The sequence below is a fragment of the Pelecanus crispus genome, chromosome 4, assembly GCF_030463565.1.
Source record: "Pelecanus crispus isolate bPelCri1 chromosome 4, bPelCri1.pri, whole genome shotgun sequence".
NCBI lineage: Eukaryota > Metazoa > Chordata > Aves > Pelecaniformes > Pelecanidae > Pelecanus > Pelecanus crispus.
Window position 1 is genome coordinate 53,140,461 of NC_134646.1, and position 27,302 is coordinate 53,167,762.

The following is a 27,302-nucleotide window of genomic DNA, read 5'->3' on the forward strand; positions in this document are numbered from 1 at the left end:
AACTGCAGATATGGACAATGTGACATCAAACAGCTAAGCATATCCCTTACCTGTGTGGTCAGTATTTCATTACAGGTGCTGGAAAGGGAGATCTTCAGCTTCTCACAGTGGTGGTGTGTGGTGGTTCTTTTTTCTCTTTTTTTCTCTTTTTTTTTTTAAAAAAAACCCCAAACAGATGCCTTCTGTGAAAGATGGGACAACACAAGAGAAAAACATACCGAAGAAAGACCCAATCACACTACGAAGTGTATCAGCTCCCAAGGTTAAAATGGTGCCATCTGTGTTGCCCTTGAAAAGAGGATGTGAAAATAAAACTATCTGCACAATTAAAGCACCGTCTCACAAAGGAGCTGTTCTGTCATCAAGCTCTGGTAAGAGAATTTTTCACTGGAATACTACCACTTACCTTAATTTTAAGAAACTGGTTATATACTTAATGTACTTTCTGACAGAACTTTTAGGATGGTTCCAGAGCTGTATTCGTGGTGCTAAATAAGATTCTGTCTAAATAGCAAATTGCTAATACGGGGCGGGGGGAAAAAAGCAGGTTATACCCCATCATTGTAAAATCTCATCTTGTAAGGAATGTGTTTAGGAGGGTGTGGTGCTACTAGAAGAAACAATATTTAAATATTATTATTTATAGTTTTGTTATATAGCAGTGTTCTGCAGAATTACAACTGAAATTACTCAGAAGATGTACAAGTGAAGAGGAGAAAATACAGAGCTCGGGTACAAAGCATTTATGATAAGCACCTGCATGCTATCCCAATAGGAACAAGCCCTTATTTGAGGACATAGCATATTTTGTTCAACCTAGTTTTGGTACAGCTCCATACTTTGTAGAAAGGGAAGAACATAATCGAAGGAGAGACTACTGCTTGAGCTGCTAATTAAGCTCAGACTGATTAATACCAAGGGCTGGGGTGGGGGGGGGGTGGAGAGGAAATCTGAAAACTAGTCCATAAGCTGCTGTTCAAATCTGGTGACTGGAAACTACATTCTGTAATTGTACTGTAGAGGTTCAGAAATGCTCTTGTAGGTTGTGTGCTTTTTTTTAACTAAGTGTGGCAATATAGCTAATTGCAAAGGTAGCCTGGCTATAAATGACTACACTACAGTACACTGTAATTTGGAAAGTGTGCACACCCAGCTATACCCAGTAAAACCTGTTCTTTTTTTTTTCTTAACCCACTCAATCTAAGATTATAAACCAGTCCAAAATACTCCTCTTAATTACATACAGGTGGTGAAGCATGATAAAATCTGTATCTGTAGTCCTTTATGGGATTAATCCTTCAAAGAAGGTCGATATAGGCTATTCTATGACTTGATCCTTGCTAATGTGAGGTACTTGTTCAGTGAACTAGGTACCTACCTGTAAGCCACCAATTTCTTGGACGACTCATCACCTCTCTAAATACCTATTTAGAGCTTTTCTGTTTGTAGTTATGGTCTTAGAAATGAGATGGATATAGATATATTTGTATATTTCTCCCTCAGATTATTAATCCAGAGTAGACACCATCACTAGAAATGTAAGAGTTGGCTGGGTTATAGGATTAAATTCTTCCTTTCATAAAAAAAAAAAATCCGATACACTTTCAGAAGCAGAAGTAATTTGCTGTTGAAAATGAAAACCTGTACTCAGCAAGTTTCTTTAGCTAAAGCTGTCACTCTTTAACTCATTATATGTTGAAAGTATAGTAGTCACTAGAATACCTTCCAAATTTTTCCTCTTGGAAAAAGGCTGCTCAAGGTAAAAGCACGAAGCAGCACCTCAACATTTCAAACTTGTGCTGTAGTCTGATGAGACTGGAACTTTAATGCTGTCCATGAAAATATTTTTTTTTCATGCCCTGTCCCCAGCACCTCTCTGCCAATGCCCACCCTTCCTAGCACATCTTACCTGTCATTTTGCTTATGCAATGTTTTGGTGCTACAAAGTAGGATTTCTTGCATTAAACTGTATCAGGTTAACTTCCCCATCCCTTGCCAAGGGAATTCTTAAGCATGGTTCCTTGCTCCCTGGTAAACACGGTACTGGTGCATGTCAGGGGATGGGAGTATAGGCTGGAAGAAGCAAGGATGGGGAAAGGTAGGAGTTACTTGGTATTCCTACGAAAGCCCTGCTGTATTATGAGACCACACCTTTTGGGTAAAACACTATCCACTGCCACTGACCCCATCTGTTTTTAAAGTTTTTGAAGTAAAACTGTACATACACATACTGTGGCCAAGTGGCAGCTTGTAAACCAAACCTGGTTACTTGTTTTAGCTAAAGCCTTCCTGTAGGGAATAACTGTTTTTTCCAGTTAAGTCATTTGAACACTTTGGTGTTGAACTTGTGCCTTGATATAATTCCAGTAGCGCAGATAAATAACTCGGTAGCTGTACAGTTGTTTGCTGTCAGGATTTCTTCAGACTACAGACAGACTAGCTAAATCCAGGATGGAAAGGACTTCTGGAGGTCACCTAGTCGAGCCCCCCCCCTTGCCTGTAACTGGGTCAGCAATGAACTCAGACTAGGTTGTTGAGGCATTTGTCAAGCAGAGTCTTAAAAATGTGCAAATCCTAATGACCTCGTTGCTTCCTGAGGTACTACCATAAATGCAGCTAATTCTTAACCAGTTGCTGGCTGTATTTGGATTGTTGGGCAGGCAGACAAATCAGTGTAGCGAGTCCATTAAATACTCTGAACAAGAGAAGTGATGGTATAGCTCTGTGTCATCTCTCACATGTATATGTTGATGGAGGAGGAGCGGGCTGTCTGTCCAAAATGTGTAAGTATTAGTCCCAGAATAATCAAGAGCTTGTGAGCAGTGAAATGTATCGTGCACTGTCATTTTGAGTGGGAAGCAGGAAACTCCCCTACAAACAAAAAAAAAAGTGCCCTGTATAAAACACCATGATCCTTGCAACTTGGCAGGAGTTGACATTTTCGTAGGGTTTTTTCACTTGTAAATGTAAACTGTAAGTTTTCAGCAGTAATGCACTAACTTGATAGGAAGCATGTCTTCTAAAGAAATCATAGAATCATAGAATGCTTTAGGTTGGAAGGGACCTTGAGAGATCATCGAGCTTCCCTGATCCTCTCCCGAACAGCAGAAGGACAGCAGAAGGAGAGGAAAACTCGTATCTCAGGCATTGTATTTTTGTGATGTTTTTTGCAGAGCACATTAAGCTAGAAATAACTTTAGCTGTTTCAAAATGGTTGCTGACCACTGTTCACCAGTATTAGTGTATCTTGGCTGGAACTTCGAGGTTTTGCTGAATTAGAAATTGGTTCTCTAAAAGGTGAGCCCAACTTGATTCCGTGTACCGAAGTGGTTTGTGAAATGTGAAAGCCCAATTTCTGTAGCAAATCTAGAAATCAGGTCACAGTTGCAAGCTAGATGCCTCAGTTATTTCTGTAACTATTTGTCTCCATTCCTCCATAAGGGAGAATGAGCTGCAATCCCATACTCATTCTTGAACAAAAATCTTAATTCTCTACAGCTAACTTTTCCATGGTGGTGTGTGTAGATTTCTGTAGTACTGCATGGCAGGCAGTATGCCTTTTGCTATGTTAGTTTTCTGTTAGTGAAAACATTTATTAGAATTCAAGACACAGAATAAGGTGTTTATGTTACCTAGCTCTTACTGGAAGGCGTGTGTAATTTTGGAGCCCTGGTTCAGGACTTTGAACCAGTCCAGAAATGAAAGCAGCTATTGTTTTTGTTCCCAGCAAATGCACACAGCCTTCTAATTGGATGTACATAACCACTATGGAGGAGTAATAGCCTGCTAATAGTTGAGGTATTATGGTTTGGGAAGAGTCATGTCTCTCTCACTTGAAGGGAGGGGTGGAAGGGGACTGGAGAAGCCAAGGAGATTTGGTGACCCCATGGAATGTCACTCCAAGTTCTTCTACTGTCAGCCTGCCCCAGCAGCCACATGCTACCACCCATGCAGTTGGATGGAAACACTGTGACAGTTTGAGCCACAGGAAATGGTTTGATTTGTGTTTGAACAGTGTAAAATAGGGATATAAATGGTTTACTTTAGAACTAAAAATCTAAAAGCCCACCACTACATTTTTTTGGTCTTAGTGCTGACTACAACCTACCTGTAAGTATGTAAATGAATGGAGCTTCACCTGCAAGTTAAGATTTCTGATATGCTACATGTACGCTTCTGCCTTAAAATAATACCATTGCTTTCAAGTATTTCCCACTGTATGAAACTTCACATTGTTGATGTCTTAGCTAAGAGAGCTCTGTCAAGCCTTATGCATAATTGAAACTATTTGGGGATATGAAAGCATCAAAAATATTATTCCTACTTATTGTTAGGAATGACTTCCAGAAATCAGTGAAAGCCATGTAACATGTTATGTTTTGTGTTCAAAAAATGGGTAGACATGGCACTTTGGGACATGGTTTAGTGGGCATGGTGGTGTTGGGTTGATGGTTGGACTGATGATCTTGGAGATCCTTTTCAACCTTAATGATTCCTAGTTTTTACTTTCATTAAAAAATAATCCAACCACCAAGCCAGGAAACATGAAATTATTACACTACCCTTCATTGGTTTAGTGGTGGACTTGGTAGTGTTAGGGTTAATGGTTGGACTGGATGATCTTAAAGGTCTTTTCCAACCCAAACGATTCTATGATTCTATTCTATAAATCATCTTTGTAACCAAAATGTCTTTCACTGTCTGACAGTTAGTTCTGACATTTTGGGTACCATTAGTACTTAAATCTCTGATTTAAGTCACTGATAACCAAGTAAAGCCTCGTGCTTTACTTACCTTTTCCATGAGTCTAGTCTAGTGGTACTCCCTCTTTTGATTGCTAGTATTTTCATAGCATTTAGCTAGAGTAATAAAAGCTTGGGTAGAGAGAAACTCAACAGTCTGAATTCTGTGTTTCCTTGAAGAAGACTTTGGACAAGCGAGAGCTTTTCCTTATGAAAAGTTGATCATACTGAAGGACTTTTCCAGTGTTGTGCAACTAACTGCAGCATGGGAAAAATAATTCCCCATATGTTATAGGAAATATGTTTAAGTTGCATTAGACTACGAAAGGTTTAGTGATACTTTGAAATACTAATTTGCTTGTTGGTTCATAATTGCTAAATTCCTTCTGCTGCATTTTTGGCTTGATGTTACCCTTAGATGTGTGACTCAGAGAAGCTTCCAAAGTTAAAACCAGAACAGGCCATATCAGACTAAGACTGTGTTCATTACTGAGTGTTGTTGCTATTTATTGCACAAAGAAAGGCTTTTCAGATGGAAAATTGAAACCAAATGGTTTCAATGGGTTTTCATACATCTGGAAACATACATAAACTTCGTAATTCAGGACTTTTTCGTATAGCCTTTCACAATACTAGTGAAGCAGAACCAAAACAATTTAGTTCCAGTAAGGGTTCCTACAATCTTGAGTCTATGTTCTGACACTGAACCAGGAGCTAAACCAAACATGCTTACTGCAAATCACTTTTCAGCTTGTATCATTCCTGCTGCCTACCATGCAAATCTTTGAAGTTGGATTGACATGCTGCCAAGAGGAAACAAAATATTTTAAAAGGCAAACAACTTCCAGGTTTTCTGGCCTGAAATGATCAGGAAGTGCTGGACTGGAGAGTTACTTGTAAGGGTATCCATATACTTTTTCCTGAACAAATCTGAAATAGGCCAGAGTCTATAAATAAGGCTTAAAATTTAGTTTCGACCACTCTTTTTATGCTGTTTGTGGGCTTTTTTTTTTCTTTTGCAGAGCAGCCAGCTTTTCTTATGGATCCTAAAAGCAGGATCCTCATACACTAACTTACCCAACGTCATTATTTGTCCTGAAGTCCAGATTACTTGGTCCTCTTTTCCCTTTCTTTAATACATGTGTAGTGCTTCATTACAGTAATTAAAGCCTGTGTTAAAAGTGAACTTAAAACTCCAGTATTCACCTTCAGAGGTGTGGGAAGGAGGAATCCCATACATGGGTCTCCATGGAGTGTAAGGTATGTCTGTAGTATGACATAAAGGTTGGCTATCATCCCTCTTCGGTCATCTTCACCCAGAGAGCTCCACTGTGTAGTGACTGTTTCTCATAACCAGTTCTCTTTTAACTTGCAGTATAAAGTAAGGAATAACATACCCAATGTATCTGAAAGGACTTTTGTCCAGCTGATCAGTTTGAGAGTTCAGGAAGCAGTGTTCATTGTGAGGGCTTAGGAACCTCGCAGGTTGTCCCTTCTGCCTCTTGAAATCTCTGATTGCTTAAGTTAGACTTCTGTGGTAATGTTTCCACTCCACTTTGTCCTTGCTTCCTGGCCATTCTCAACAGGAATGGCTTGCTGGGAAGCTGCCTGGAGCTGTGTGTATACCCTTGTGCCAAGCATTGACCTCTAAGCCTCTGCCCCAGGTGCTGGTCATTCAGGTACAGAATGGTCAATTCACACTTTGAAGTCAGAAAGGAGCCATAAAATGCTGCAATCTGAATTCAGCATAATCAGTTTGGTTTAGGTTTGGCTACATACACTAACAGAAAAACTTGCCTTAACTTTGACACCTGTTTTCTTTTGTTACACTTCACTAACAAGGAGCTCTCACCAGGGGATAGATACTACCTATGTTTTGCAAGCCTTACATAGGGTTCAGCATGAAAACAGCCATTTGGAATAAATTATTTCCTATTCAAGTTTTTATAAGTCAAATGGACCATGAGAGATGAGTAAAAGCAGAAGGGTTTTTTGTTTGTGAGGTAGTATGAGAGCTGTTAAAACGAATGATTTCAAAGCAAGTTGATTGAGTTATCTCTGGTTTGGTAGCCTTAGGTGTGGTCCTCTGAGTTTTTTGGGGGTAGGGGAAGAAGGTGGGGGATGGCAGTGTTTGAAGATGAATTTAAATGATCTTTATTCCAAAGTCTATAGCATTTCCAGTATTCTGTTGACTTCCAGCTTCCAGAAGGGAGTGTTTCATCCTGTCAGCTTTGTTTCTGGTGCCATCAGTGACCATACTTAGGGAATTAAGTTTTCACGTATGTTCCCAGACTTTTTTACAGGTGACTTGTGACTAGCCCCATCAGGGTTTTAATGTGTTATACCTGTAGCAAGAAATGTGTTCGTACTTGCAGAGACTAGCAAGTGGACTAACAGTCCACATATCAATGCTGTCAGAAATGTGGATACATCTATAAGAATATTCTTCTTCAGGAGCGAGCTGTGCACTGCTTCCCTGCAGGGGAATTTCTTGGTACCTAGTCATTTACTTGCAAGGACATGCTGGTGTGTCTTCAAATAACTCTTCACCTGTACTGGTTAGTTCTGAATTCTCTTGGGGTGGAGGTGAAGGAGGAGAGAAATAGGAATCCTTGTCTTCCTGAAGAAAAATGTATTTATCTTTTGCTACAGTGAGGTTCCTTCTTCATGCAAGGAATGCACCAACTCCTGCAACAGCAAACCTAAAAAGTTTTTAGATAACGTGGGTATAAAAGCTGCAAACTATCAAAAAATTCTCAGTGTGCAACATGAAGGGGTGTCTGGTGTGAAGAGCTGGACAATAATGAAAAGCATAGTTGGATGTGGTTGGTGGTTTTCTTTTGCCTCAGCTTTCCTTGTAGTGTGTTGATTTGACTTCTCCTTATGCCCACTACTCCTAAATGGACAGAACTTTCCAATGGCTATGTTAAAGCTAGTTGTGGTTTGTTTAAGTCAGGATGCAAGCAGCTTATGACAGTCTCCTGGCAAAGCTGGAGTGGGCAAGCCTTGCCACAGCCGTGCAGCTGTCCCGGGAAGCTGATGTAAAACTACCTGCTGTTGGGAGACTGGTTCTGCATGGGGTCATAGGAGACGACAGCATGACTGGGGACATGGTCTCTCATGGGGCTGTTCTAGTTCAGCCTGCAAAATGAAAAACCTAAAATTGAGTAAATCCAGCAGGCAGCATGATGGCAGACAGTACTGGAGGTGGGAGAGCAGGCATGAGTTTTCACTTGAGGCTGAGGAGGAGAAGGGCTGTTTATAGGTGCTGGAGAGATCACATACAAGGAGTTGAGCCTGAGGAAAGATGGGGAAAGGGAGGAGTCTCTCTAATTGTGGAAGGGTTTAACTAGGAGAAAGTCTGCCAAAATTTCATAACTGGACCAAATAGAAGGGAAAAAAGTGACATTTAACAGCAGATGTGCATGAGGGTTTTTTTTCTCTCCCTCTCTCTCCCCCTAATTGAAAACACCCCAATCACACTTTTGACAGTGGAAGTGTTAGAGAGAATGAAAAGGGTTTGTTTGATTGTCGTTAACTGCTAATATAATGCTCTATAGCACTGAAGACCAGTCTTCCAGTTTTAGTCTGAGAATATTGAGCTGCAAGAGGAGGAACACATGAATACCTACCCACATGGCTGCTGGCAGCTCGGTTGTGTTTTTGGTACTAACTTGCTGCTGGTTCCTCGATACCTGTGCCAAAGAGGAGCACTTTCCTAAGGACTGTAGGTGAATGGGAACAGTACTGTGGAAGTCTGCATCAGATGGGGAATTGGGTCTTACCTTAATATATAAACTGTTCTCTGATTAGCTGTTATCCCCTAAACAAATAAATCTCTCTCATGTAAATATTTCAATACCCAGCAGTAACTTAACAACTCCCTGTCTTTGTCCATGTTTACATTTAGCAGTTGAAGCATTACTAGCAACATAACCTAACTGTGTCCTGCCTTTTCTTTGGTAATTTTGGTAGTGATTTGAGGCTTTAAAAGGGAGAGAGACCTAGAAAGAGATTACCTGTGGATCTTTGGTAGAATTATGGAATGTGCTGTAACAGCTCTTTGTTCCTCAAAGGAACGCTGATATATGTATAGCATAATATAGTATAACTAATATTGCTGAATGGCTAATCGGGCAACCTGGGAAGCTTGCGGCTATCAGAAATCTGTTAGTATTGCTACTGCTCTACAGTGCTCAAAACAGCAACCATAAATGCTCTTACAACTATGTTAAGATCCATCTGCTGGAAACAATACCAAAGTCCAGTTTGTCTTCCCATTGATTTACTTGCTCCTTTCAATAGGTGCCAAAAATTAACATGTTTTCTTGAAGGTTTACTTCCCTTGCTTTATAAAGACCTTGTACTGTAGGCTTAGACTGGGCTTTTTCATGATGCTTAAATTTTTTTTTTTTAAAGCTAAGAAATTTAGCACTTCTAAAATAGAGCCCTTTGGATTTTTAAACTGTCAGGAAAAATGAGAAAAGCATAAGACAAAAATCCAATATTCAACATATTCAAGAGATAAGGCATGAAAGGCTAAACCAACTATTACTGCTGGCTTTAGGATTAAACAAAACCAGCAACAACAAAAAGCATCCTTCCAAAGACTCCTTTTGCACTTAGTCTGCCTTAAGTTTCTGTTTGGGAAAGGCTTCCAACTATTCATTTCCAGGTGTCGTATAGCTCCATGAATGCCAGTCGCTTTGTGCTCAGTTTTAGATGCGAAATGTGTTGATACGGTTTGAAATGGTGGACATTGAATCTTGGAATTGGTGAATACATATTCAGCTTTACAGTCTGCCTGGTGTCAACAAAGTCCCAAGCTCATCACTACTAACATATGTTTATTCTCTCAGTTTGAATTTTTTTAGGTACCAGTGCTATTTGAAAGGAAGCCTTAATTTTTTTTTAATAGTAACCACCTATGAGGGATTCTTATGAGAGGATGATTATTTGAGTAAGGGAATGAAATCTGACTTCAGAGCTTCTTGAAAAATGAGCTTTGTTCCTTGCTTATTTCCATTCTAATACAAGAGATATTTTAGCATACTTGAAGTAATGTAGTTGTTGCATAGAGACTTTTTCTAACGAATTGCCAACTTGTTACTTCACTGTAGAGGAATGTGATATTTCTAGTATTCCACTTCAGTGACTAGATTAAATAACAGATGAAAGCCTGTTACTTTGACATGATTGCTTGTGGTCTTTATAGTAATAGTTCACTAAATATCCTGCTTTTGTGCTTGTTTCCACTACTTTTCTTTACATATCATATCTTCCTGCTTCTGTCTTCAAAACCTTTGCATTTAATTCTGTGCTACTCCTTTCTTAGGGAATGGTACTTATAAAAATACTTTGTAAAACCATTGTTGTTAGTTGAGGTAACACCTAGAGTAGTTGCTTAATGATCTTGTGTCATGACTTCTCCCTGGAGCTGGGCTTTTGAAAAAAATGTATTTGAGTGCTTGAGTAATGATTTTAATGGAAGCCTTATAGGAAAGCACCGGGCAGTAGAAGAATTAAGAAAAGAGCAAAGGTCATCTGTTTGACGTGCTTCTGAAACTGGACATCCCAGAGCTTGCTGTGCTCGCTGAATGGGTTGGAGCTTACCACAGGTTTAGAGCACTGCTGTGTTCCAGTGTCTGCAGAGAAGCTGGGCTGGCTGCAAATCAGGTGTAGGGAACATGCTGTACAAGAACAGACCGCGCATTTTCACGTGCTTGCCTCAACCCCTCTTGAGGGAAAATCTCTGTGAAGAAAACAGGATTTCATTCCTCTATGTTCTGAACGGGATGGATGAGTCCAGCACAGTAGCAATCAAGCATGCTACCCTCATCTTGAAACAATAAAATGCAGCTGATAAGCTGCAGTTGTTCCTCTGGCTGCCTTTTGAAATGTAAAGCTTTAACTTATGAAGTCAAACAAACTTGAGCCTTAGTGTTTGTACAATGGCCCTTTTTGTTTGTTTGTTTGGGGTGTGGGGCTTGTTTGGGTTTTCCCCTTGTTTTGCTGAGAGGCTATTTAGGAAAGGATTCTCTGACTGGTTTGGATTAATTACTTCTCTGGCATGTTGATCCATTAATGAACCAAGGTTTTAGAAAACAAAGTGGAAAGTTTTAGAAAGCTGTCAGATTTGTTGTATGAAGTCTAGATGTCACAGATTTTTTTTTTATTCCCCAAACACACAAATGATTTCAGATTTGTTGTCTGGAGTGCTGTGTTTCAGAGGTGTTTTTTCAGTTAAGTGTGAGCCTGTGATTTATGGTATTCTTATAGCACGACAAAGGTTGGATGGTCTTTAGTGAGTTGAATATATTCAAGTGTCCATTGCAGTAACTTACAAAAAAAATTCTAAAATATGGCTGATAACTTTGTCTCAGAGATTTAATACCAGGCTACAGTAAAGCCATATACAGAATCAGTTCGGCATAGTAATGCCGAACAAGTAGTAAAAGCGTAACTCCAAAGAGAGGTCTGACATAAAGCGTGCTTAATAACTCATTGAAGCTTGTGCTATATTCAGTGACCAGTATTATATAATATCCTAATGTATGTTTAGTATATGTTGTATGTAGGGTTTCTCTTTTGTTACCGAGTTGATCTGAACTGAGGGAAATAGCTTGGACATACCTTCTGTTACTATTACTGTTCCTGTTTTTGCATACTTGAAACAGGATGTTTTCAGATGAGTTATCTAATCCTGTCACACCACCTACTGTTGAAAAGCAGACACTGGGAGTAAGTGTTTTGCCTAAATCTTCAGGTCATGCTTTCTTGGTCTTAGTGCAAATTGATGGCTTCTTCATTGTTGGTATTTAAGAGTGGAGATCCTGCAGCAAACCCGACGTTGAATACAGTGGAATTACTAGCTAATTTTGTAATATTTCAACGGTCTTTTCTATTTTGCCTAAGCTGTGTAAATGTGGTTTATAGCGACAAGAATAGAGGGGCGTTCCCTTTAAGTAAAGACTTGATTGCTCCAAGTCAAATCTGAAGCACTCTAGTAATTTCTTTTCAAGTAAGATAAACTATGTCTGTCGGACTTGAAAATGGCAATGACATCAGAGTTAGGATATTTTGTAAAATATCTCTTGTTATAATAAACAACAAAATATTTAAAAAAAATATGTGAGTCTATCTTCCATATCTCTATTTTTGGTTTTGTACAAGAATGAAAACATCTTTTCCATAGTTATTCAGAGGGCTGTATAAAGATCTGGATGTCAGAGCTGGGAGTCAACTCAGTGCTGGAAAGACAAGTCTGTGTGTACCTAACTAACTTCGGGCCGTTGTAGTTTTAATCTGGGTGCACACTTTTCAGAAATAAGCTAAAAGCTTAATTTAACAAACTTCAAGTTTTCTTGCAGAAAGTGTGGTTGTTTTGTTAGTAGTATGAGAGTAAGCTCCTGTCTGAAGGTGGCACACCTGTCTCCTCTATAGATACTCTCTTCCTCTTGTTGAATTCTTGAAATTCTTGTTGAATTTGTATTCAACAAGCTCTAGTGAAAACAGCAATTAATGCAAAAATGTGTCTGCACCAGTTGGCCATCAAGAACTTGGTTCTGGGGAGTGCTGTTTAACTAGTTCTGCAGAACTAGTCAGTTTTCAGTATATTATGTGAGTACAACACAATTTGATATTCTCATGCTGTGTTTGTCCTTGAAAGGGTATGATCTTGAGTGCTCTGTCAAATGGTGTGTGTGTATGGAGGCGGAATCTCTGTTTTGGGGGCAGGAACAAACAAAAGAATCTTTCTTAGATTGTCTTTGAGCTGGAGGTTAGTATTTTTATGGGATCGCCAGTACAGCTAACCCATAATACACAGAGGTAGGAGAATGCTAGAAAGACTTTTTGTACGTGCAAATGTCTGTCTTGAAGGCCAGTCTGTAAAGCTCTTGACTTGTTCCTGAGGTCAATATGCAGGTAAAACAGCGTTCTTTAAATCCTTGGAACTGTTTTTACAGCATTTTTTTTACCATGTCAATATGAGGTGGATTAAGCCTTTTTACATGTATGTAAAAATCTGGTACAAATGTATGTGTAAATCTCTTTACTTGTAGGCATATATGTAGAAGAAGCAATTGTTTAAGCTTCTTTCTAACTCCTTTTGTTCTTTTCTCTTCCCTCCTGCCCCCTCCTCCCCAATTGACAGGTGTAGGATCTTTGCCAAGAGAGAAGCAAGCCTCTGTGAAAAATTCTCCAGCCTCGTGGGCTAGCTCCGGTAAACCGCTCGCCAAATCCAAAGTGCCTGTCAAAAGATCAGTGCTTGAGAGAACACCTAGCCTCTCATCAGTCAGCAGCACTCAGAGTGAGCGAAGTCATTTCAGCAGTAATTGTAAGTATCCATCAGGGTTATGGGTTTTAACTGATAGCCAGCATCAACTGCTTGTTGGGGGGAGGGGAAAAAAAAAAATCCCCTTGAAGGGAGTCCTGTCTGATAAAGGCCTGTGTTAATTCTCATTGTACCACTTATTATTAGTTTTAGGTCTTACTCTTTTTGCCTCTTAACTTACAACTTCCCTTCTTGAGAGTTGCCACCTGAAGGAGCTTTGAGCCTTGGGTTTTGGTTTGAGTAGAGGTTTCAGTACATCTCCTCTTCCATCCTGAAACATTACAAAACCAGAGGGTCGCCTTGAGCAAAAGTTTCCTTGTGTTTACATATAATAAGCATAAGTCTGAATGGTGTGAATGGATTACCTGTCATAATATTTGGAACAGCACATTACAGGTTTTCGATACTAAATGCTCTTTTTGAACTAGATTGTATCTGCTTTCAGAGTTTTAAGACTAAATGTGTAGATGAGATCAAAAGCAGGTAGGTGAAACTGCTTTTAGAGGGTAAAACTTTGCACAGTTAGACTTCTGTAATTTCTAAGGTAACTATAAGCATTGGTGTATGACCTGGACTAAATCCATCTTGATTAAAACTAGGGAGGGATATAACAGAACTAGCTTTGATTTGAAGCTCTACAAAGGGTCTGTACCAGCAGTTGTGGGAGTTCTAGGGGCAAAAATATGAAGGAAATAACACACAACTGATTGTCAGACCTATCAGTATTCCCAGCTATACATATTCAAATGAGTACATTCAAATATTCTGTTACTATCATGTCATCTGTTATTTCTTGGAGACTGGGCAAAGGCCTTTCCTTTGTGCCAGATGTCATTTAAATCTGTCTTCAATGGATTGAAAGAGACATGTGATTTAATATATGTCTATAGTTTATGTATGCGCATATGTATGCATACATATAAAACTAAATTTTCTCTTGTTCTTTTTTTTCCCTGTAGTGCCTTCATTAAAAAAACTAAGAGCTAATATATTCCTCAAAGGAATAAGACCATGTGTAATAAAATATGCAGTGCATGTTCCTATGTTGTCAAGTCAGTTCAGTTACTGTGACAGCCATGTTGACTTTTGCTGTTCAGGTTTAGGGCTGTATCTGGAATTCCTAAGCAGCTTTGTCCTCTCTTCATTTTACTCCCTCATGTAACAAAGGAAAGGGTCGTTGCTTCGTAACAAAGAAGTGTATTCAGATTAAGTATCCAAACAGATGACTCCTTATTTAGCCTGATTTGCTAGTTGGTTTAATCTGTTTTGTCCACTGCCTTCAAGCTTACAATTTTTTCCACTCCGATTCACGGAGAGCAAGCAAGAGCAATATGAAAGGTTGGACATGGCTGCAGTCTTTTTGGCTTTAGGCTTGCTTTGATCCTTTTTAAATGACTATACCAGGAGGACTCCGCAGTTGCACAGAAACTAATTTTTCTCCTATTATTTTCATCAATTCTACGCTAACACCACCGACTGACTCAGGAAGCCACTATGATATTACCTTACTGACATTGCTGGTAGTGGGATCTTACAGCTTTTGTATTATTCCTTTGTTAGCCACGTTTACTGGGAGAAGAAGTAGGTTGTATTCCTTGTTATTTCTCTTTTTAAAGCATGTGTTTTGTTTTGTGGAGGTTGGTAAATGTATGCAATGTTTTTGACTTGCTGATTTTTTGTGAGATGATTTTTTTCTTTAGTTATTTTCCTATACTTGATGAGAATGATTTATGTCTGATGGTCAGGTTTTATGAGTATAATGAGTTTAGGTTACGTATAATTCATATGTTAGGAAAGTGAAGTTTTTATGACTTTAGTTCTTTCCAATTTGATTCAATGAATTTACTTTGTATTCTAATATTAAGTGCAGTGCTGTTCTTGTTTTTTATTCTCTTTTAGTTTACTATACAATAATATCAGTAAAAAAATCTATTTGTAAACATAACATGTTTTTATTAGATTGGTGGGACACAAAAAGATCAGGACGGGAGGCTTATGCTGTGAATGTCATGAAATTTATGACAAACTATTGTGGTCCTGTCAACAGTACTAAATTGACAAAGTCACTTGGCTTGTTTTGCTTAAGGAGTTTGCCTTGTGTTAGTGGAGAAAAATTACAAGAGAACATTTCTCTTCTGTGTCAGCTCAGCCCTTTGTTGTGGGATGTCCTTGGATTGGTAATTTCCTGTGGCAAAATTGGGGGGGGGTTGTCTAATGAGCTCTTGAGTTTTATGATTCTTTTCTCTAAAAAAGACAATATTTGAGAAGTTTGGAAATAATGAAGTTTGAAATGCTGCTGTTAATAAAAAATGTTTTGTGTGCAAGCTGTCAGTTTGAGCATTGAAAAAATGAATTTTTAGCAGTAGGGAAGTCTTAATTTCAGTGCTGAGCTGAAAATACTATCATTTGAACATACTGAAATGTTTAAACTCTGAGGTTAAGAACAAGAATCCAAATATGATTTGTGTTAGAATAATTGCATATAAAGGAAATGGTGTTTCAGAAGTTAAAAAGCTGACCCTAGCAACTGACCTGGAGCTGTGTTTCTGTACAGTCAGTACTTCACTAAAATTCTTTTAATGAGTTGTTTTTAAAGCCTTTAGATTTTAGCTCAGGTGAGATCACTTCATACCTGTCTGTCTTTCATCAAGACTTCAGTAGCTACTCCTAATTCTATGAATAACCATCTTTGCATAGTATAGTGACCAAACTTTGCAAATTTGCCTTTTTTTTCCTGCACACAGCCTGGTTAGCTGACTCCAGAGCTTCTAATAGGACAAAACAGAGCCCTAACTAGTCCCACACCAGAAGCGTACTCGCTTATGCAAAGTGTTACTTCCATGGTGTGCTTCTGATACAGAAGAAAGTAGCACAGCTATTTGTAGGCAGTTGTTAGCTGTTTGCAGTGAACTCTGAGCTTTTGCTTTATGGAAGAAGTTAAGGACTACTTCGGGCCTCATGCTGTACTAAAACAAATTGGTTGGAATCATCTGATGTTGATCAGGGTCAGATTCCTGCAGAGTAACTGTGTTATTGATGTGTTATGCAAATTGTTCCTCATGTACATATTTTTTGCAAATATTTAGCTTTTGTGCCTTTAGAGAGGCTCCAACTTTCTTTTTTTAAAATAGAGGAGGACTTCAGTTGCATATGTTTCTAAAAGTTCTGTCCCTCTTCCTGTGGTTGAAAATGTATTGATTAGTGGCCAAAAAGCATTTTTTGAAGCAGTTATTTTATATGGCTTATGCTAGTGCATTTAAAGACACTAAAATAATCTCAAGACTGTATGTTCTACCTTTCGGTGAACAGTTAGATATGTAGTTCACACTACCTTTAAAAACAAGTCAGCCTCATTGAAATGCTTATCTGAGGCAAACCTGATATTACATGATTCCCCCCCCCCCTTTTTTTTTTTCTTTAAATGACTAGAGAAAAAAGTAACAGTGTGACAAAGTATTCCAGTGTGACTGACTTTTTGCTTGTCTCTGGTAAATGCAATGTCAATTTCTTACTCTTTAATGGCAGTATACCTAATTTTTTAGTACCTGAACCAAAGTGTACTCAATCTATACTTACTTTAGAAGTGTTTTCATGTTTTTTTTTTTCTAGAAAAATAAAGCAATGCTTCCCCAAATTTCAGTTTTCTTTTTTTTCAGTAAAAATTTTCACTGTGACACTAAACCCAAACCTCTCAAGTTCCTTTGAGATGGAACAAAACGTCTTCTGTAGCAACTGCCCTGCTAGTTGGAAACCCGGTTTTGATGTGAGGTAGCAATTGCTTATTGTCCTGCTTTTCCCAGTTTGGATCTGTCTGCCCATTTTTGCAGGGAGTATTTTGCTGTATGACTTCATCTCTCTTGCGGGGGGCGGGGGTGGTCTTCTGAGGTCTGCTGTCACTGAGGAGGTCGCTCTTATGAACAGAGACTACAGGAACCTTTCTTAAAACTTGTTGGGTAGCCGGTGAATGCAGTTGGGCTCACATGTTTTTCTAGTGCCCCACAAGGAGGATGCAAGGAGTGCAGAGTCTGCTGATGGTGTGTGCACCATATCATTGAAAAGGCGTGCTCAGCTCAAAAGAGAGAGAACAGGTGTTGCAAGAGGAAGTTGTCCGAGTTTTATTTGTTTGTTATTTTTTTAACAGTCAATTCTGAGGCCCGTATGTCTTGGTGTGTTCATGATGCTTTTTCTTGGCTTAAACCGAAATGTGTTCTGCGTTTGATTTGTACAGCAAGATCAGATTTATAGTTACCTATCTTGACCAGTACACTTCTATATAGATCCCCCTCTTATGCATAGTTCAAAGCTGTCTGTCTGGTTCTGAGAAGTGTTTGTAACAGTCATAAACTGATCTGTTACAGTTCATCAGTTGGTCTGTACTGAAGATACCAGAGGTGGTCATAATATTTTTATTTCAACTTGTGTTTCTCCTAACTTTAGCCTTGGGTAAAACAGGCTTGGTTTAGAATTTAATTTTCCCCAAACTAGATATTGCCTAGAGCAAATTCTTTGTTCTGTGTTGCAGCTGCAAGTACCACAGTCATCATCAATAATGGAGAATGGCCTTCAAAACCAGCCTGCCAGAATGGTACTTCAGGATCTGTCCCTTTGAAAGCTGTACCAAGACCTAGATTACACTCATTGAAGTCAACTCCAAAAGGTATATAGGTCTGTTTGTAGATAGAGTGAAACTGTAGTTACTACTGTTACGGTACCTTACCTTTTGCAGGTGGCTGCCTCCTGAAGCAGTGTTTATTGAACAGTGGTCTTGGAAAATAGTGCGAGGAAGTAAAATCACATTAGTGGTGCTTCAGGAAGGCTGAAAATGTCCTTTCCATTGTTGTAATTGACTGGGGTATTTCAGGCAAATGAGGAGAAGGTCTGCACCGTGATATGGCTAAGGTTTGCATGGCACAGGGACTAAGTGCACTTTGCTATGTGGCAGGTGTCATCACGTGGGGTTTGTTGTTTTAATAAAAGTTCTTTTCTGGCACAAAGCTCAGGCACAGACTCTGTGGCTGCTGGTGATCTGCAAGGTAGACCTACTCTGAATTTATCCTGAGTGTATGGTTGTCCTCGTCCTCATGTAGACTTTGCATTATCTTCACCCCTTTCAGGACAGGAAGGATCTTGGGGGATGGGGATAATTTTTTTTTAATAAGGTAATATTAGATGAACTATCTTCTTTTGTAGATGAATGACATTGTCCTATCTTTCCAAGGGAAGAGTCTCAGAAACAGCTTAGCTCTTCTTCCTGCTTTTTATTGATATTCTTCTTACTGGCTGTAGTGGAAGCAGAGGCTTGCTTTAATTTTTAGCAGAGATAAGACAATTGTGCTTCATCATCTGGTGGTAAAGGAAACATTAATTTAAATGTACTCTCTGCTTCATATTAAACACTCTTTTGGTTCCTATTCCTGTCTGAGCCAGGATCCCTCAGTTGGCCAGCAGTGCTTCTCCACTCAAGCCACAAACAGCAGTTGACAACTCATTCTCTGGCCAAAATTAAAGGCATAATGGGAGCAGATAAACAAGCTTGCTGTCTCTCTGTCCTAAATCCCAGTTATATTCAGCTTGCTTCTGACCATCTTTGTGGTGAACTGGTTATTGTAATTGGATAAACCTAATTAAGTACTATGCTCCTGCTTTAGGATTAAGTTTTAAGCTGGTACCTGACATAATTGAGGATAAATAGAAGAGATGCCTGCCAAATGTCATGCTGTAATGACATGCTTTAAAATGGTAAACAGTGAATAGAAACAGAATTTGCAACAAACTGTAGATCACTTGGAAACAAACACAAATTATGTGGCTGTCTGACAAGCTGATGCTTTCTCTTGGGGTCCAACGTATGTGACACAACTCTGCATTGCTCAACATATCCGGTGACCGGGGTGCTAGAAGTGTGCCTTCAGCACCTGCAGGAGCAGTGTGGCCAGAAGAAGCTGGTATTCCTCTCTTGGCTCAGTGTTAATTGGACTGCTCTGTTGTGTTTTGGGACCTTCCAAGTTCAAGAGGGTTGTTTTGAAACTGGAAAGGTCAACTGGAGACTTAGGAAGATGGTTAGGGTCTCTAACCACATGACCTGTGAGGAGAGGTTGAGGGAGTTGAGCGTGTGTAGTCAGGCAAAAAGGAGAGTAAGGGGAGTTACTGTAACAGTCTGCAATAACTTGAAAAGGACAGCTACAAATGTGACGGTGCCAAACTCTTCTCAGTAATACCAGATGATGCGGCAATGGGAAATGGTTGCAAATTGTGGAGTGGGAGATGCAGCATTGCTCAGCAGGGCCATAGAGCCTCCCTTCCTGGCGGTTTGCAAGGCTCAGCTAGACAAAGGCATGGTCAACTGATCTCATCTTGGTGGTGACCCTGCTCTGAGTGGGAGGCTGGATAGCTGGCTTCCAGAGGTGCCTTTCAGCCAATGTTTCCGTAGCTGTTTTGTATTTGCAGCTGTTTTGAGACTTAAGTAATTCAATTTTCATGCTAAAGTGAAATCTTTACTAACATTTTCTTCTGTTTATAAGCTTTATTAAAATTATCTTTTTATTTCTTCCAATGTGAGTTCTGGTAAAGCAAAGTTAAGTTTAAAAATGGCTTAAATTTTCTAGGTGTCTCTGTGTTTGATTAGATTTGTGCATCCTGTACTTAAATGTAAATATGTAAAGTTAGGCATGTCTTTAATTGCTGATATAGTTCTACTCTTAAACCTAATCTAAACTTCTACTTCTAGGAGCCAAGGCCAGGTCTGCTTCACTGAACCAGTGCATACCAAAATCATCTGGGCCACTGCACTCAGCAAGGAAAGTCAGTGAGTCTAGAGGTAATCAACTGTTGGGTAAAGTAAATTTTTCCAGTTATATTCTTGAGTCCCTGTGTCTTGAGAGAGCAGATATGCTTTGTGACTTCAGAGTAATTGAGATTGTCAGTCTGCTCTTTCTCCTTGTAGTTCATAGTTTTGGAGACTGGCTGAGGTGAGGGAAACAAGTATGGTAATGGTATAAAGCAGACTGTTTCCTATCGAAATACCTGCTGTAGGATCTCACAATGTTTGTAAAGCCTGAAGAAAGCTGATAGGTGTTGTCAACAGACCTTTAAAATTCTGCACGTGACTTTTGCACTTACACCTAGTACTTCCAAAGAGTGCTTTCACTGAATTCATATCCTTCAAAATAATGAGGTTCTTAAGCCAGTTTTCACATGACTCTAAAACAATACAGTAAGGGTAGATAAACCTTCTCAGTGCTTTCATTTAGGTCTAACTTGATTGGTAGAATATTTGAGAGTGCTGTTAATTTATACCTCCTTTTATACAAATAAAATAACTGGAGCATATAGGTAAGGAAAAAGTTACTATGATGCTGGTGTAGAGAATTGGGTTTTATTACCTGTAGTCCGCTATGAATGAATAAAATGAAACAGTGCAACCTGGCTTAAATGAACTCTGATAATTGTAATGGAAAAAAATGTTTGGCTTACTGGGAATTCGTCATCCATTTTCCAAATAGTTTAATGTTATAATGCTAAATCTTGCTGTTGAACATGCAATCAGCCATCACAAGAAAGAAAATGAAATTATGTAGTTTGAGGAGCTTATGTGGAAAGAATCTTAAAAAAAAAAACACCCCACCCCCACTGCCCCTTGCTAGCTTGAAGTGTAATTCTCTCTTGGTTTTTTTTTTACTTGCTCTTTGCCTTTTTTTTTTGTCTGAACATCGTAGGTAGTCCTGGAAGAAATGGACACCAAAGCCTATCTTGTTTGGGTTCTGGTGAGTTTTCTGAATGCATTTTTACATTTACTGCGGTGCAATTTAAACCAGGTTTATACATTATATTAGTATATTGCTTCTTTTCTTGGAAAAACAGTTTTGCAACAGATAATTCCTTAAGCCATCACTGATTCCAGTTTCAAGGGATATGGAGAAAAGTCTTGGGGTTTTTTTTCCTACTTACTGTCTTCTGGCTACCCAGCTCTTAGAATATGCAGTCTGTGCTATCTGTCACTCTGTTTCCAGTGAAGTGTAAGGAGGTTTTAACTGTAACAAAAAAAAGTATGGCAATGAAACTTGGATGTAGTTTTTGCTGTTTAGCCACAGTGAGGTAAGTAATGATTAAAGCTTATGTGTTGTGGTTTTTAAATAAAGTAAATAGAAGAATCATGCAGAATAACAGGTTTTTCTGGAAGGTTCATGGTAGATACCCTTATGGTGTCAGCTGTCTCTGTGTATTGCTGCAGAGTACACTTGAATATGAAGTTGAAATTATCTGAGTGTGGTGTTGTGTGTGTCTGCTTGTATGGCAGGGGGAGGAATGGCAGCTGATTAGGTGGCAGATGGCATTCCAAAATCTGGCAGAGTTTTAATGACTTCATATTGGGTTTGTTTTTAGTGTTTATGCCAGTCAGGACACCTGGTGCTAGTTTCTATCTGCCAGGAGACAGAAAAGTCTTCAGATGAAGTTTCTGCTTGCAGCAATTTCCAGGTCTTTTCAAGAGAGTTGGCAGTCTAAATTAGTTTCCCAAGCATCAGTGTGTATTTGCTGAATTAAAAGGTGCTTGTAATTAATTACTCATTGAAAAGCCCTTTTTGAAAGCTACTGAAGATCACTGGAAAGCCCTGTGTCCCCTGAGTGAATAGCAGATGTCTTTCTGAAAGAGGTGCTGTAGCCAAGCAGATGTTATAGATTTGAGTCTGGAATTACTGGGTAAATCAGTTCTGACTTGTAGTGCTGGTACTGTGGCAGTATGTTTTTAATTTCCTGTAGTCATAACATTGACTCTAATGCTTTTGCCTTTTACTTTCTTGGGTGTCAAATGTCTGCATATTAATTGTGACCAAGTACCTTGCTTGACATCTCCTGTAAAGAGTCAGTGCTTCTGTCACACAGCAAGTGTAAGACTTTGCACAAAGTGCTTACTCTGATTGTTGCTCTTATTGATAACTGGCTAAACTAATGTTTATTTAGGTATAGCCTGATGCTGAGTTTCATGAGCTCATATGTGGTCCTTTCATGTAGGAGTGTAGAGGATGCAGCTAGCAATATAATGCCTTGATTAGCTCAGTTGAGGAAACTCAGGATAAGCAAGAAAGTCCATTTCTGGACTAGAAACAATTCCTCTTTCACTTGCTTATGATAGTCTTAAAATATAATATTATTTTTCCCTAAATTTAGCATGGCACTTTCTCTGTATTTTCCATGCAGAAAAGTAGTTCGTTCTCCATCCCCTTTTTACTAGCTTAATATAATTTTTCTCGTGATTCATCTTTTCCAACCTAATAAAGAATGTAGCCACGTAGCCTTGAAGTATTATATTTGATGCTGTGAAAACACAGCTATGAACTCCAAATTGGCTGTAATATTTAGTGATTCTTTGGTTAAATGCTTTTTAGCATCATACTTTTGCCAGCTGAATAGCTGTATTTCAGTGTTTGTCTTAATAAACTTGAACTGTTTCCTGTACTGAGTCAGCTTCCAAAATTGGATATGTTAGAAATGTATTAACTTGAAAGTCTAACTTACACAGAGCATTAGTATAATTTCCCATTTATGCATGCAAAGCTTTCTGATGGAGTATTTTGCTTTTTTTAAGAAAGACTTTTTTTTTTTGTTTCCATCTTCACAGTTGCAGATAAGTTCTTACAGCAGAATAAAAATACTGTGTGGCTGCTTGGATGTTCCGCGGTACAATGTCTTACATTTTCAGAAAAGACAAATGATCTTTTTTGAAACGAACTGAAATAATGCCAGCTGGTACCATGTAGAATGGGGCCTGCTATTTTTTTTTTCCCCAGTGGCCTTGGTATTATAGTGAAGCTTTGTTCTAGTGATTTTTAGCTGACTTAAAGCTTTTGTTCTTTTATTTCAGTGCCATAGTTAAGTCTACAGTTTTTAGCCTCATTGAGTGAGGAGGTCCAGCCTCACTTCTGTTTCTTGACCATGTGCTCTGTCTGAAGAGTCAGGGCTAGTTTCTTGAGGCAGGACTATGGTCATAAATTGCTTCCCATACTAATGCATTAATTAAGTATCTAGCTTAGTTGTTAATGTTGCTTTTAGCATTACTTCAAGGATGGAAAAAAAATCAGGCATTTCTAGGACATGATCTCTTGTTCTCTAACTGTGCTCTTTATCCCTTTTCCATTCATTTACAGCAGTGATGCAAAGCCAGACACAACATACTGTTAGTATGCCTGTAGAATTGGAGAGACTTAGGTATTTGCAGCTGTTCATTCCTTGTTTGTGTTAAAACATTTACAAGGCTCCTTTTTGTCAATTCTGTGTTTTTCATGGGTGATATTCCATGGATCAAATAATTTCTACAAGTTCTGTGGTGTATTGCTTCAGCACTGGCTTTACTACTTAGGCAAATTTACCTTCTTAGGCATAATATGTTTTATTACACTTCTTAACTTGCTAACCTAAAGTAAGAATGTACTTGTGCACTTACTGTAATGTCTTAATGTAAATATGACTAAAGATGTTGCCTCTTGTGAGATGGAATTTTGAATTAGATGCAAAACTGCCTCTAAAAATGCATAAAGTGAGTGGTCTCTCCTTTGTTTCTCCATCCCTCCCTGTAGAAACAGTGACCTACTTCTGTGTGCAGTATATTACAATGCAGTGTGTATATGCAGTGGATAGTCAAGTCTCATGTCTCCATTATTGACTGAAGGTTAAGGTTAAGTTACAATACAATAATCCCTGGCACTATGTCAGCCAAGCAGAAGCAAATATCCTTTTTAGCAGTTCCAAAGGTAAAGCTATCATTTTAGGAATAAAGCATGCAAATATTGTGAAGCTTTTCCTGTTGTTCAGTGACCCTGAAAGGGATGTATGGTGTATTATGGATAACAAGTTACACTTATCCTTGTGTGACACACCACTGTTGTCAGGAAAGCTAGGGCAACTGCTGGATATACCCATAAAGTATTATCAAGTAAGAACAGTATGATTCATGTGATCTCTCTTTGTACTATGATGGAGCATACATAGTGGAGTCTGTTACAAAAGGCTACAGAAGCCATGAAAATCAAAGAAGCTTCATCCAAAACCAGCACATGCTCTACCATGAAAGATGGTATTCTGTTGTCTTAGCCTTTTCAAGAGGTTAAAAGGCAGCTTGTTTTAATCATCTGTGAGAAAAATATAACACTGGGGGAGGGAATAACTTCAGTCAGGTGGCTTATTGCAAAAGTCAGTAGTAGTGCTGATCAAGCTCAAATGGGAAAAAAAGTATAAATGTAACAGTCCATGAAGCTGTCTCTTGGAATAGGTTGTTAAAGGTGGATGCTGGCTTCTCACTCACATGTATGTTGAGGTAGGATGCTTTTACTAACACAATACTCTGGTTCAAGCCAAAGTTTATGGAGGCATACCTTAAGGTATAGTTAACACCCCTTTCTTACATGCCCTCAGTCATCACTGTTGAAAATCAGGGGAAACATAGGGTGAACATCTCTTCTTATGTTGTAGATTCCCTGAGAGAATAGGTTGCCCTCAAAATACTGGCACTTTAAATGCCTGGAAAACAAGGGATTAATGTACATTTCACTGTGCTTACGCTTTTTTAACAACAACAAAAAATCATTAATGTTTTAAGAGCTGTCATGATACTATATGAAAATGTGTAAACTTCCTTTAAAAATTGGTAAGATTATAATTCTGAGAGCTGATGAACATATTTATTAATGTCAAGTACTTAGGTCTTCAGTGAATTCCTTCATCTAGTTGACCATCAGTAGTCTTCAGCATGGTATGGCCAGCTACCCTACTGATGAGGGACATTGGTCAAGTGGCTTATTAGCTCTGTTTCTCCTTTCATATATGCTGAAAAGGTTGGGTCTTTTTGGGGGGGGGGGGGGAGCGGGGCCGTGGGCTGTTGTTTGTAAAAGTTTTTTTGCAAGCTGTAGAAGAAACTGTGCAAGCAGTGTTCTTGTTGCATGGAGACTTGAAAAGATCCTCATGTATATGTGAACACAAGTGTTCATACGGTTGGTCATAGAGCAGGTAGGATTGGGGAACTTGCCTGAGTTAAAAACAAGGCAGGATGGATAGTCCTTTTGGTGGCAGTTCAGGCATAGATCGTGGTGCTGGCAACACACAGAAAACTGAGCAAACTGCTTCTGTCTCAGCACTTGGCACTCTTTTTTGATGTCTTTATCTTAGTATTCCCTTTTAATACACTTTTCCTGATGTATAACATAAATGTTGTTACTAGGATTGTTACTAGAGAATACAGACAGATACTATTTGTTTTTCTTGAGTACCAAACTTTGCAGGTGCAAGGTTAAGTGTAAAATTAACTTTCTTCAGTTCAGGAGAATGTCTATTCATAAAAAAAAAAATCCCAGAGGTCTTAAACTCTTTTTTAAAAAAAAGAGATAAAGTCCCCTCAACCCCCACTACCAGTTCAGATGCAGAGTATATGTTGCAGAGCTCTACATGACAGTTGTCAAACAAACTGTATTTCAGTATCATCTAAACAGAAATTTTGTTTCATGTATCCATTTACTGTAGAACATTTTTTAAAAAAAATCTGTGGAAATTTTCCATGAAGTAAAACTTGTGTAATTGAACCAACTGTGCTTTTCTTTCAGCATCTTCTAATACTGTACTCTGCAGCTTGTGGGAAATAAGTTCCCTTAAGGATCATACAGGAAACAGTTTGATAGGTAAAGTCTTTTACATTTTAACACTTTAAAGCTCTTAACTAGCTTATTCCAGTGCAGAACAGGAATCTTCTGCAGTGAAGTTAAAACCAGGAGGAAGACTGTGCTTTTTAACAGCTAGTAGTTTGTACAGTGCTTAAAGCACTCCGGGCATAGAAAAAACAATACTTAAGAGCTTGTAAGAGCAGGGAGGATTTTGGTCCAAGTCTTCTGTGTTGCAGAAGTAGCATCTCTGACTAGTTCTAACCAGGAATTTTAATATAGATGTGTTGAGACTGAATTCTTGGTCTCTTGTGTTAAGAGCTTCAGCTTCTGTAAGTAAGTTGGGTTAGTCAGTTTTTCTGTCTTTACCCTTCTCTCCAAAAGGAAAGCCTGGATATTTTGCAGAAAAACTTAGTTTATAAACTCTGTGGGGTGAAGAAGAAACAAGATTAGATTCACTATTAGTTTAATGAAGATAGCTAATATTCTACAGATTGGAAATTCTAGGAGTTGAATAGTCTAAGTTAGTCTTTTTCCTTTATCTCTTGGAAAGGAACAAAAAGATCAGGCTTAAACTTATTTTTGCAGATATTGGTACTGTGCATTGGACTATTTGGTTGCCTTTCTAGCTGTGATATAAAGCCAGCTATGCTTTTAGATGATTTTTCATCCATGTGAACTATGAAGACTATCTGAATGACTTAATTGTCTCTTGTGATCCAGGCTTAGAATACCTTCAGGCTAATAAGGAATGTTCTTATTCAGACAGCAAAGCTGCTTAAGGGGTATAGCTATTACATGTGAACTGACTATAAAAGCAGGTCTTCATTATGCCACCTCTATATAAATAAATGCAGAATTAATCTAAATCTATGTGAATTTGAGTTTCTTATTAAATGTATTCATTAGGGAGATACAATTTTTATTTTGAAGAGTTAAGGGAATATCTGTAAACCTGAAATAACCTTTGAAACCCAATAGCTATTACTTTCTTGGCCACATTTCTCCAGCATTACCAAATATAGTATAACAGCTGGATCTAAGGATTTAATTCCTTAGGTGAGAACTGCTATGCTCCAGAAGTCTTCGAAGTGAAATGGCTGGTGCTGATGTTCTGAGAATGCCACCCTGAACTCTGAAGTCATCCATTTTGAGTGTTTTGGGTTTTCTTAAATATGTGGTGTTTTCCTGGGGTAGTGTGTTTGTCAGAGTAGAGAATAGGATGCAAAAACTAGGACACATGACAACACAGTCTTAATGTATTTCAGATTAGTCCCTTCAGCTGTCAAGTAAGTGTATCAGTGTATTGCCGTGCATGTTCCTAGTGTTCTTCCCAAACTTGATCTTCTGAAAAGTGATACTTTTTGAGAATGTTGTCTCTTGTTCCGTGCTGAAATTCAGTACTGCTCCCTGTGCCTTCAACAGATATCTTTACAAAAAACAATGAATTTTGAAGCCTCAGGGCTTGCTATGGAGTAACACATGGGCCAGCTCTGTTCAGATGGTGGTATTCTGCTAGGAATTTCTCAAATCAGTGGACTGAAAATGTTGGGATTATTATTACAACACCAGCAATGATGATTT

General features: G+C 38.7%; 1 protein-coding gene across 3 annotated transcripts in view; it reads left to right on the forward strand.

The window, feature by feature from the left end:
* The window catches only part of MTUS1 (microtubule associated scaffold protein 1), a 95,484-nt gene that overhangs the window by 4,050 nt on the left and 64,132 nt on the right, over positions 1-27,302 (forward strand). The window contains exons 2-6 of one of the 3 annotated variants that reach the window (XM_075709361.1): positions 176-371; positions 12,898-13,080; positions 17,600-17,734; positions 19,805-19,909; positions 20,793-20,840. In XM_075709361.1, the coding sequence (XP_075565476.1) occupies positions 176-371; positions 12,898-13,080; positions 17,600-17,734; positions 19,805-19,909; positions 20,793-20,840 (667 nt within the window). The remainder of the gene's footprint in view (positions 1-175; positions 372-12,897; positions 13,081-17,599; positions 17,735-19,804; positions 19,910-20,792; positions 20,841-27,302) is intronic. The other 2 variants (XM_075709362.1, XM_075709363.1) reach the window with 2 other exon arrangements.